The 13283-nt window shown below is 33.6% G+C and overlaps 1 protein-coding gene across 1 annotated transcript in view; it reads right to left on the bottom strand.

The window, feature by feature from the left end:
* The window catches only part of LOC124355523 (very long-chain-fatty-acid--CoA ligase bubblegum-like), a 42886-nt gene that overhangs the window by 2415 nt on the left and 27188 nt on the right, over positions 1–13283 (bottom strand). Inside the window, exons 10-16 of the mRNA XM_046806687.1 lie at positions 10170–10238; positions 6353–6534; positions 5774–5939; positions 5546–5680; positions 4076–4225; positions 3308–3448; positions 316–441 (exon numbers count right to left, since the gene is read on the bottom strand). Of these exons, the coding sequence (XP_046662643.1) occupies positions 316–441; positions 3308–3448; positions 4076–4225; positions 5546–5680; positions 5774–5939; positions 6353–6534; positions 10170–10238 (969 nt within the window). The remainder of the gene's footprint in view (positions 1–315; positions 442–3307; positions 3449–4075; positions 4226–5545; positions 5681–5773; positions 5940–6352; positions 6535–10169; positions 10239–13283) is intronic.

Below are 13283 nucleotides of genomic sequence, written 5' to 3'. Positions count from 1 at the left end.
TTTACAATGGTGACTTTCTAAATTAAGTTCAATTTTAATCAAACTTCATATTTACTATTCATAAAAAGTTCACTAAATATGTTTTTAATTAACATTTCAATTTCTTAGTTAGGATTTCATATTAATAATAAACCATACTTTTTTTGTTCATAAAACCATTTAAAACAAAAATAAATCCAAGAAAAACAAAAAAAATCTGTGATTATATATATATATATTTTTACCAGATTTTCTTAAAACAAGAATTTAAAATGTGTGAGAACAGGAGTTTATTAGAATGAGAATACAGAATTGAAATTAGTGGTAATGAATTACTTCTTTCTTTGGTCCTTGTAAAACATCAGTCACTGTGTTGACCTCGCAGCCTAGACTCTTGCACCAGGTCTTCACTTCCGGGGTCAACTCGTCCTTGGGTGCTCCACTCTCCAGATCCATTTCAGTCTGAAACAAATATTACGAACTTTAATACATCAATCATAAAAGTACAGCTAATAATAATTATTATTTTTATCACTTTGGTATCATCTCACTTGTGGAGTTCTCAAATTAAGGCTTCCCGTCTTGGAATTGGATACATGGGTATGAATATGATATAAGAACACACCACAACAACAGGTTGAGGGGAGGGGGTGATTCAGATAAATCTGAATAGCCTGCATGTTGGATTGCTTTAATATTCAAGAGATTACAATTGACACTAATTGTTCATTAAAGAGTAGATCACACGACAGGCAATACAAATATAAATGGCTCATTAAGGACAAGACAACAAAAATTGCTAATAATGCAGTGTACACTAGTGGCTCTTCTGTGGACTACATTATTATTCAAATTTCAGTTGGTAAAATAAAAAAAGTAGTTAATAATCTGTTATTTGAAATGTACTCACACTTTAGGAAACATTTCTATCTATAATATGTGTTTATATAATTACAATGAATAATGTATCTGCCATGCAAGAATGTAGCCAGGATGGGGGGTCAAGACAAATGATATTTTCCTGTAGTGGACAGAAAGTAAGGCAAGTTCAATCAACTGCTCATTTCCTGTTTTTTCTTTAAAAAATTATTTACCCGTTTCAATGTTGAGAATGATCTTTCAGCAATGTCATTAATACTGAATTATTTAAATTATAATAATCATTTGCTAAAAAGTAATTGCACAAAATTTTAAATTTGAGGGGTCCCTTGGATTCCCTTGCTGGTTATGTCCTTCCTGTCAAGCTCTGATGATATCCGATAATAAAACTGAATTAATTTACTATATGGATGAATACTATATAAAACAATCAAGATACCTTCTTTCCAATGTCCTGGTCTTCAACTCATCACTGGATGCAGCAGTTACAAAAATAATTGTCAGTAATAAAACAACCATACATTTATTTAAAATTACTCATTTCTTTTATCATATTAAGGTAATAAATCATAACTGTATGTAAGCCAGTGAATAAAAACTTTGGGTGATTACACAACAATGCAGTTTTATTACATTATCGTAACTCAACAAATTAACTATCATTACAGGTAAAAAGTTAATTAATCAACAATAGAGTTCTATCAGTATGTTTTTATGGTTTGAGAATAATTAAAAAGTTTTTCTTTACTATGTAGATTTTCAAATATTGGTCCTACAGGTTTGTTTATGGGAAACTGATATGGAAGAAACAAATCAAATGGGAAATTGAATTTTAAATTTTTAAATCTTTTGTGTTACAAGATTCAGAGATTTTGGATTTACAAGATATATGTATAAAAGTAAACATACATTTTATAAGTTTTGCTGATTTGGAGATTGTTATTGTCAATATTTTTTAGAATTATATTGGTACGTACACTTCTGAAGTACAACAAAATTTCCAGCTGTATTCATTATTTACTTTTTCAATGGCAGCTGCTAAGGTTAGATGTGTTTTATAAACTCAGCAATTTTCGTTAGTTAAAATAAATTGATCAAAGAATTTGTATCAAATTTTGTGTGAAAAATTAAATAAAGGTAAATCAGTGTGGGAAACATTAACAAAGTCCCATTGTGAGTCTGTTACGAGTATAACAGGGGGTTTAAAATGTTTTAAAGATGGTTGTGAAGCCATTGAAGATGAAGAACGTTCCGAACACCCCAGCACATCATCAACCAATGAAAACGTGAAAAAGTGGAAGAAATGGTTATGTAAGATTACTATATTACAATCAGAGAAGTTGCTGATAATGTTGCTACATCAATTGCTTCACACCATGAAATTGTTTTTTTTGAATGTTTTAGGTATGAAACGTGTGGCAGCAAAATTTATTCTAAAATTGTATTTTGAATAGATACAGTGGCGAATAAAAGTTGCTCAGGAGTCATTAAATGAAGTCAACAATGATACAGAATCATTGAAACATATTATAACAGGTGACAAAACATAGGTTTATGGATATAATGTTGAAACTAAGGCTTAATCATCCCACTGGAGAAATTCAAGACATGTATATCAAGACAAAAAAAAAGGCTCAACAAGTGCAATCGAATGTGAAGGTTAGGCTCAATGTGTTCTTAAATTTTAATGACATAATTCATCATGAAGTCTTGCCACAAGGTCAATAAGGAGTACTACCTGCCAGTTCAACGCCATTTTTGTGAAGAAATTAGAAAAAACCTCTGGATTTGTGCCAAACTCACACTTCATTGCTTGTTCGTGAAATTTTGGCCAAAATCATTACTGTGATGATGCCCTAGACTCCATATTCTCAAGACATGGTTCTATGTGATTTTTTTATTTCCAAAAATATAGAGAACCTTAAAGGGCCATCCTTTTACAAGCATAGATGACATTAAACGTGTATCACTGAAAGAGCTAATGGCTATCCCAGATATCGAGTTGTAGAAGTGTTTCGAGGATTGGAAGAAAGACTGGCACAAGTGCATTTATAATCGGGACTATTTTTAAGGTGACAACATTAATATAGACAAATAAATATTTTTTCAAAATATTAAAATTCTAGTTACTTTTTGGACATATCTCGTAAATCCAAAAACTAATTACAAATATTTTCCTGCCCCTAGGACGATTCACTTCTGGAAGGCACTTCCAGTTGAATCACTTCAACAACCACGACTTTTACTTTATTCATTATTTTGTAATTAAATACTTAGAAAATATTGATACCAGAATCAGGTGAAAAAAGGTACACTGTCGAGAATAAACTTCATCCATACCACTAATTATAGGGGTATTGAGGTACTTACTATTGGAAATATGAGCAAGTAAAGATTGAATTAAAATGATCACAACACATCAAGTTTACTTAAATTGTCACAATCTTACCTTCAATGTGAGCAGGATGGAGAGAAACTTGCGTCTGTCACCAATGAGTTGTGCGTTGCTGATACAAGGCAGCTCTTGTTTCACTACGTGTTCTATTATAACAGGGGGAATGTTCTCTCCTCCCGCAGTGATCAGCAGCTCCTGTCAGTCAACAAAGGATTCATGTATACAAGCTTAACAAGACAGTAATTAATTACGGTACTTGGTTAGTAAAGATATCACAACAGCCATTAATGCTGTACTTTATTAGGATTAAAATATTGTTTAGTAATGGATAAACTAGTCACAATTAATTAGAATGAATGTTTGTACAACTCAACAAGTTAACAACCAATGCTACAAATATCTGTTAACTCAGATATAGTTACAAAACTATATTATAGTTAATCCCGATAACGTTATAAAAATATTATTATAAGTAGTAGTAGCAATATTAAACATGTTTATGATATTTTTAATCCTATGTAGAGGGGAAACAACATTTTTATATTCGAAGTTCATGTTTTAAGTGATATAACTTTTTAAGCAAATAAATTAAAGATTTATTTTAATAACTCTTTAGATTCCTTAAAAACATAAATAATTACAAAATATTTTTTCAATTTTTGTCTGTAAATTATAATTTGAATCTTAATTCCAAATATTTATAAATCTGCATGAACACCAGTGTCTTTTTGCTTTAAATTTTTAACACTTATATTATGGCTATTAAAAAATATAATTGTAATTAATTACATTATATCAGGATTATTATATTATATTAGTCACCTTGATCCTGCCTGTGATACGTAAGTACCCCTTACTGTCCAATGTTCCGACATCTCCGGAATGCAGCCAACCTTCAGAGTCCATAGCCTTCTCTGTCTTTCCAGGTTCCTTCAGGTATCCCATGAAGACATGCCTTCCTTTCATGCAAATCTGGAAGTCCAAAATCATTGTTATTGACAAATCACATCTCGTTTTATAACATTGAACTAACAATGCTAGTTTTATAGTGGAACAAACATATTTTAGAGTGCTTGTACTAAAGTGACCACATTCAGTATGTAATTTATAGTTCCTAATTTTAATTTATAACCATATATTTGGTGAATCACTGAGATAAAGATCAGATGTATAGTTTTAAAAATTCAATAAGTTTAGTTTACAGTGTGGCACGTCACACTTGGTGCACTTTGTGAGTCAAGTCTTAATAACGGCCTTATAACTTTGTAAAGATAAACATCTTTAAATATGACACCATATTATTTTTATTTTCTTAAGTATTAGGTGAAATGTAAGGTGATCAATGCATATAATTGAATTGTCTTTATTGAAATACTTTATTGAACTGTTTAGACGTTTTCTCTTTTGTTTGTGCAGGATAACTACTGACTATCGACTTTAGGTTAAACAAACTACAAATAAGTACAGTGCTATTCTGGTGTGTGGGGGTGTGTGTGTGTGTGTGTGTGTGTGTGTGCGTGCGTGCGTGCGTGCGTGCGTGCGTGCGTGCGTGCGTGCGTGCGTGCGTGCGTGCGTGCGTGCGTGCGTGCGTGCGTGCGTGCGTGCGTGCGTGCGTGCGTGCGTGTGTGTGTGTGTGGATGTTATTATATGTTATATTTTACTGTGTGCACTTATTGAAAACAAAACACAAAATATTTACTAAAAGTTTTTTATACCAATGGTATTTTTAAACAAATTCTATAATGTAGGTTAAACTTTATTTTCTTTTACACATTTCACAAAATAAAAGGTTTCTCACATTCTAACCCTTACTGACCTATCACTAACTACAACTCAATCTTTTACTGATATTTTTCATGTTATAATACAAAATGAGACTTATATTATGATGCCATATTTTCGGACAAACATGATTTGCAATCCAACATTTGAATATGTGTCTTTTGTACTTGCAATTCAACTAGCAGTTAACCGTAGCTTTACTCGCAATTTATAACTGAATAACATATAAATCATAGGTATATCCTTTTTAAATGGCTTAGAAACTCCTGATCAACTTCAGAATTATTGTCCTGAAGTCAGAGAGTGAAATAAGTTAAATGAGTAGTTAAATTTCATACCAATGAAATACACTAATCTTCATGACATTTGAATGAATAGCTCCATCAATTTCAGAAGCACTTTAAAACTTTTAAACCTTCAAGGGCAAAATACAGATAGTACAAAAAATGATGGTGTTTGTAGTTTTAAAAAGCTTTTAAAAATAAAAATACATTAATCAAATCCTATTACCTCTCCTTGCCCATCCTTGTCCACATTGTCTAACTTGGTCTCAGCTCCGTCAATGGCTCTTCCTATGCTGTCTATCTGGAAGTCGTCCGGTTTAGACATTGTATGAGCCCCTGTACTCTCTGACATGCCAAAGGCCTGAAAACCACAACCAATGCAATTATTAATAACTACTTGCTAATTAACTAGTTTGTCTATTTTAGTATATTCTAGATGTAAACAAATACTAACGTCAGTAACGGGAATATCAAGGCTCATGAAGTATTTCTTTATGTCTGTAGAGATTGGAGCAGCTGCGGACAAAAATATTTTACACCTGTCTAGCCCCAGAGCAGCTTTAACCCTGCTGAAGACCAACCATCGGTAAAACCTATAGCGGTAAGATTCACTAGTGTTCCTGCAACAAGAAATGAAATAGGTCACATACATTACAAAAACTCATTATAGTATAAATAAAGCTAATCTCTTACAAGTTTCAACATTAAAAATGTTATAACTCTATTTGTGCATTTGGAGAACGGATGACAGGAGTGGCAATGAATTGCCCATGAGCTGTGCTATTTACTGTATTTTATAAAGTTACTTATTTCAATGCAACATAGAGTTTCAAATATAATAAAATAAGGCATATATATTGGTTTAACAGGCTCTATGTTTGGACCTTGTACTATAAAGTTGCTAGAATAATTAGGTTAGTTTAATTTTATTATGTATCCAATTCTTATATTTATCGTAAGTTTCATGGAACAAAGGAATTTTAACTTATGAAGAAATACATATATAAATGTTACGTAGTTTTAACAATTTTACCCATTCATGACGTTTATGTGATGATTCAGACAACAAGCCTTGCCCCAACTTGCTATCATTTTCTTCAGTCCGGTGGTCTGTGCCCCGATGCTCATCATTCTTTCGTTTATCTTCTCCCAGACTCGAGGCACACCAAGGAACACTGTGGGTCGCACCTCTCCTAGGGTCTTTACCAAGCTGCCCTGCACAATGCAACAGAAAATGTGACACTTGGAGAGATGATTGGTGATAAATTTTCATTAAATCTTAAACAATTAAAAAATTAAACACTACTTCTTACTAAGTTACACATATTGAAATTTCCAAGTAGACCAAATAAAAATAGTCCTTCATTTCACAATTAGCTGGATTTTGTTATGGGAATACCTGAAAGATCAAGCAGATAATTTTGTTTACTGTAATATAGACGGACGGCACTTCATGGTTTAGTGATAGTTGCAGTACTTTCATAGTACATACATAATATATTTGGTGAATGGTAAATATAATCCACAATTTATACTAATCAAAAATTCTGAGACTATAATGAAATTCAATACTAGTAATGTATTTGCTCTTGGAGTATAATCACTACTCCAGGAGGGTTCACTTTTGGCTGGTTTATACCTTCAAGTTGAACATACACTGGGCACATCAAAAACTGATGTATCACTTAGATCTGGGCAACCCTATGCCTGATGTCCTGGAGCGGCACATCACTATCCACAAAAGTTGAGATATTGGGGTGGAAGGGTAGATCAATAGGTCTAGTCTGCTGTGGAACATGGCTGTTGGAGTTGGAGGAGCTCTCTAAATTTTGAAGGCAATTGCTAGTCTAGAGCATGTCACTCCTGCCCGCTTTGACTGGAGAGGCTGGTTCAGAGCTGGCCTTTCCCTCTTCCAAGGATACATCACTTAGAAATTCCTCCTCATGAATATCCTTTCACTCTAGAAGCAGCCAAAGGTCCTTTTAAGACTAATTGTGATTAGGAATATCTCAGCTTCTTGTTTTGTGATCAAAAATTATCACGCTGTTTCTCAGATCCAAGCAATCTACAATTTTAACTGTTTGTAAATACATTAAAAGAAAGCTATAAATGCATTTTTGACTGTATAACTTTGTTTTGAAGGTATAGTGCAGCAAATAGAAAACACAACTTAAATATTGTAAATTTTCTTCTCTACTCCAAACCCAATATACTTTAAAGACATTCAAACACTTCAAGTTGAAAACAGAGCTTATGTGAACTAATTACTAATTTAAGTATAATTAATAATCTATAATTCGTCTCCTTGATTAGTAAGAATGTTTCTCTTAACCAGCTTTTACTCATTCACAAATATATGTCCCAAGAGTTGACATAGTGTTTATAGTGTTAAATATTTGTACTAACTCATACAATATTAATGTTTTGTAATTATAGTAGTTGATACTTGAGCTTTCCTTCATTTTTGTCAATTCTTCCACTTTTATATTATTTGATAAATATTTGTAAAACAAATTGTATTAGAATGATTTCAACAAAAACCAAATTTTTCTCATGAAATATGGAAACATAAGTAGTAAAAAAATCAAAGGTTTTTTTTATGAAATTACTAAGACATTAAAACCATAAACAAACACAGACGCTGACAGTATACTTTGTAAAACCGAAAATCATGAGCATGGTATGCATGCAAGGATCTAAGCAGCATACTAGTTCCCAAAATGTTTCCAGAACAACAAATCAACATTTTAGAAGTTACATTTTAGTTAAACCATTAGACAATTTTATTTTATTTATTTACATACGGTATACACCATTTCACATTTGTTATAGGTATTCACAATTATCGTACATTAAAGAGAAAGTTCTCTAGAAGAACAAGATGGGTTAAAAAAGTATATGGAGGAGACATTTGTAAAAGCTTAAAAGGTACATTTATATTTAACATTGAAGAGATTAATAATTGCTTTGTATAAAAAGTTTCCTAAAATTTCACAGTTAATCATGATGTTTAATTAAAAAATTCTATATTCTTAAGGTAGATTAGGTTTAGTGAAGTCAACTGAAACCTAATTTGACTACAAAGGGCTAACTGACTAATTTGGCCCAATTTGGCAAACAATTTTCAGCATTATGTACATGGGTTGAAAAAAAACTACAACATTATGAACATCTGCCATAGTTGTGTTGTTACTTGTAAAGGGTGATTTTTTTATTGGTGTGGTTTTTAAGTTGGCACCACTATTAAACACAACAATTAAATTTGAATAAAACAGCTGATCTTTGTTTATTATCTTATGTCATTTCAATATTTGTATTGTCTAGTGCGTATTATTGTATAGTAACCATGAACAGACTTACAAAAGAAGAGCGTTTGCGAATAGTGCAAATTTATTTTGAAAACCGCAGTTCAGTTCGGGCAACTTACCGAGCTCTTCGTCCGATTTACGGACCTCATAATCGTCCATCAGAGTCAGGTATTCGAGCTTTGGTTAATCGTTTTCGTAATACCCACACTCTTGTTGACAAGCATCGGCAGAGACGCCGCACAGTAAGGACCGAAGAGGCTGTTGATGCTGTTGCTCATAGTGTTGAAGAGGATCCAAGTGTGTCGATTCGTCATCGTGCGCAGCAATTAGCGATCTGCTACTCAACTCTATGGAATATTTTACGGAAGGATCTACGCCTATATCCATACAAGATTCAGTTGGTGCAAGAACTGAAACGATTAGACTATCGCAAGCGTCTTGATTTCGTTGAATGGGCTCAACATAAGATAACACGTGACCCAGCTTTCGCAGGCAAGATTTTTTTCAGTGATGAGGCTCATTTCTGGTTATGCGGCTTTGTCAACAAACAGAATTGTCGGATTTAGAGTGATGAAAACCCAAAAGAATTTGTTGGTATGCCCCTTCCTTCATCCACAAAAACTTACCGTTTGGTGCGCCATTTGGGCAGGTGGTGTTATTGGCCCTTATTTTTTTAAAGACAATGCTGGCCAGACTGTTACGGTAAATGGTCAACGCTATCGGGCAATGTTACGGGACTTTTTCTTTCCTCAGCTAAACGAACTTGAAGTGGATTTAGAAAATGTCTGGTTCCAACAAGACGGCGCGACGTGCCACACGGCAAACGAGACAATTGGCCTCTTGGCAGAAACATTTGGTGAACGTATCATCTCATTTAGAGGTAGTGTCAACTGGCCCCCACGGTCGTGTGATATCACGCCAACAGACTACTTTCTGTGGGGATATGTTAAGTCTCAAGTATACGCTGACAAGCCACAAACTTTAAATGACTTGGAAGCTAACATTCGTCGAGTTATTGGCGGAATTCAACCACAGCTGCTGGAAAGAGTATTCGAAAATTGGATTTCTCGATTGGGCTTTCTACGCGAACGAAATGGAGCCCATATGCCAGAAATCATTTTTAAACGTTAATGTCATGACACTGTAGTTCAAATAAATGCATTTTTATGTCAATGCAGGTTGTTTTTCATTTTTTTATTTAGTTTTAAAAACCGCACCAATAAAAAAAATCACCTTTTAAAAGACAAGATTCTTAAACTTGTGACTTGTGTTTTAGAGTTTGATATGCAAGCAATTTACTGGTTACAGAACGTTGTGTTAGGTTTTTTTTTCAACACAATGATAGCAAATTTCTATGATAGTGTTACAATTAAGAATAATAAATTAGTGAAGATTTTGATTGAATTCATCTCATGAAGGAGCTTTTTCAAAAAACGTTTCTATCAAGTAGTATTACAACACTGAACAGACTTGATATCTAATGAATAATATGAATCCTACACCAAAATTGAATAATAGTCTATTATACAAAACCATTCTCACCTTAAGAGCATCACTGTCCGCAAAGATTGTTTTTGCAGCAATAAATATAGGGATGTATATATCAGCCAACTGTAAAAAAAAAACAGAAAATGTCAGTCATAGAAAGTTTAATTTTATATTACATGGTCAGCATGATGCCAGGTGTTGTTTATCAACATCAGTGTTGGTCATCACAGTTATATGTAAATAAATATCTCACTATCTATATGATATCTCAATATAATAATGATAATGGCTGGAATATGACCATGAGAGAATTGTACAAACATTTTCAAAAACTGTAAAATACTGACATTAACATAATTTACATTGTGAAAACTATACGATACTGTTCTGCAGGGCCAAACTTAGTTCTGGCAGGCCCCGGAAAAGATATTCGGCCGGGCCCTGTCAAGTCCTGCCACCATGCCCCCGTCACACCCCCCCTCCCCCATAATAAATGTATAAATAAATGGATAAATGTATCCCATTAACAACTTCTTATTATTTTGTTAGTGATAATTAATATAGAAATTCACTGCTTAGTATTCGAACGTGATAGTAACAATTTAGAAGTAATAGTCACAGTTTCTACGAAATTGTAATGAACCATATTACAAATTAAGCCTATAATAGCGTTACAGTTATTAGATTGAGCTATCTCATCCGTTGAAACGGTCCCTTCAAATAGAGGTGTGATGGGGTCTGGCACAGGCACAGGCCCTCAGTTAAAAATTGTCCAAAAAACCAGTCTGAGTATGGCTCTGCGGTTTTGTATGACTATGGACCCTCCAAAACAAGACATCTACACAGCCACACTAGACAAGCAAGCATTCTACCAATACACAGAACAGCATTATTGGAAGAAAACCCTTCATATACTGGAATGAAATTATTTAAAAAAAAACTACCAAAACATCTAAAAAGCAACCTAATAGCTTTAAAGATAGACTTGCCATACGTCCCGGTTTGGCCGGGACAGTCCCGGTTTTGCAAGCTTGTCCCGGTGTCCCGCCCGGTTGCCTGCTTGTCCCGGTCACGTCAGAGGAGCCGAATGTTTAAAACAATTGAGCTAGGCCTAGTTGTAGTTTAGTCTAGAGGTTCACGACTACACAACTATAAAAGACTACAAAAAAATAGTTAAACTTGTTCCTATAGTTGTGCGTTATTTTTTAAACAGGAATCTGGTGTGCAAGTCAAGCTATTAGACTTTTAAGTCTGTACCAGGCGAAACCGCTGGAATATTTTTGAATCACCTGTGACAGTTGTTAAAGAAAACAAATTAGAAGAGAAAGTTGTAGGATTTTGTGGTGATAACTGCAATATAAACTTTGGTGGAGTAAAGTGAAGAGGGAAAAACAATGTATTTGCTCTTATAAAGAATGAACTTGGAACATCAATAAATGGTATTGGTTGTGGTGCTCATATCGTCCACAACGCTGTCCAGACTGCTGTAGATGTGCTTCCCATTGAAATCGAAGCCCTTGTTGTGAAAATCTACAAGTATTTTCACATTTACACTGTAAGAGTTACTCAACTCAAAGAATTCTGCGAATTTGCAGACATTGAACACCGCAAATTAATACAACACGGAAATACTAGATTTCTCTCCCTTATGCCAACAATTGAAAGGATGATTCAAATGTTTTCTGCTTTGAAAGAGTACTTCTTGTCTCAGGAAATGTGTCCATCTCTGATAAAGAACTTCTTTGATGATGAGCGAGGTGTATTGTTCCTACGGTTTGTACATGGTCAACTAGCATTGTTTAATAAAACAATTTTAGCCATGGAGAAAAACAAATCCAGTGCTATTGATGTTGTACATGCCTTAAAAAAGTTGAAGGAAAATTTGCATGAAAGAAAGGAGTCTAACTTCATCCCATATGGAGCAAAAACGGTCCTTAAAACACTTAAGGGTAAAAGCAATGTTGACTGTAACCAAATGACCAGTGATTTTAATGAATTTTACAGTAGGTCTATTTCTTACATTACACTTTGGGAAAATAGTTTTGGAGAAGCTCAAGATTTCGTCTGGATCAATGAAAACAGCATTTCATGGGAAAACATTGAAAGAATTGCAGAAGTAATTAATAAAAGTACCGGCAAACTCAAGATAAACACGACGAACTTTTTGATGAGCTTGTCCTTGCCCAGAGATTTTGGGCCTCAAAAGTAGAAGTATGGGAAAAAAGAAGATGAGAAGAAACCAAGTGAAGAAAAATGGATGGAGCTGTTCCATTCTTTTAAACAGCAGAATATTTCAGTGCCAAATCTTGGACTTATAATTGAATATGTTTACTGTCTTCCTGGAACATCTGCTCCAGTTGAAAGAGTTTTCTCCATGATGAACATTGCCTGGAGTGATGATCGAGGATTAATTCATGAATCCACAGTTCGAAATTTAATGTTATGCAAAGTTAACTTTGCAGTTAGCTGCACTGAATTTTATGAAAAAATAAAAAACAAAAAAGACTTACGTATTGAGAAAGATTTGCTCTAGTGAAAAATACGAATGGTATAAAAAATAAGCCTTGCTTTTACATTTTATAGCTGTCAATGTTTTTAAGGTATAGCCTGAAGTAAGCTTGTATTGCTTAATGGTTTCAATTTATTTAATGAAAGCCGTGCAAAAATATATAACCCAAACTGTATTTTTATTGTTATAAGATATAATCACTTTTATATTATTTAGAAATTAAATTAAATTCATACAATTATACACAAAGTTTTTTGGTTTTCTTAAAATTTGACTTCATATTTATCCCTCCCCCCCACGCATTTCGAACAGAGGCGTCCCGGTTGGCCGGTGAAAAATTATGGCAAGCCTATTTAAAGAGGACACAAGGAGTTGGCTATATGACCACACATTCTATATGCTGGATGAGTTCTTCTCATGGAATAACGAGCCTTAACTAGAAATCACATCCATAAAATATTTTACAACTGTATGACTCTGTAATAAGTCTCAAAGATATTGTCTAGTGTCTATTAATCCTCATTTTATGTTCAACACCGACACTATCAGTTATTCTGAGAATTTGTATTGCCCAACTGCAACAGTGGTGGCCGTCAAAGCGTAAAAATCATTGTATAGATACAGCTGATCACATTAATTTCTTGAATTAGTAATGGCTT

This window comes from Homalodisca vitripennis, chromosome 2 (assembly GCF_021130785.1).
Source record: "Homalodisca vitripennis isolate AUS2020 chromosome 2, UT_GWSS_2.1, whole genome shotgun sequence".
Lineage (NCBI taxonomy): Eukaryota > Metazoa > Arthropoda > Insecta > Hemiptera > Cicadellidae > Homalodisca > Homalodisca vitripennis.
The sequence above is the reverse complement of the archived record's forward strand: the minus strand, read 5'-3'. Positions and strand labels throughout refer to the sequence as shown.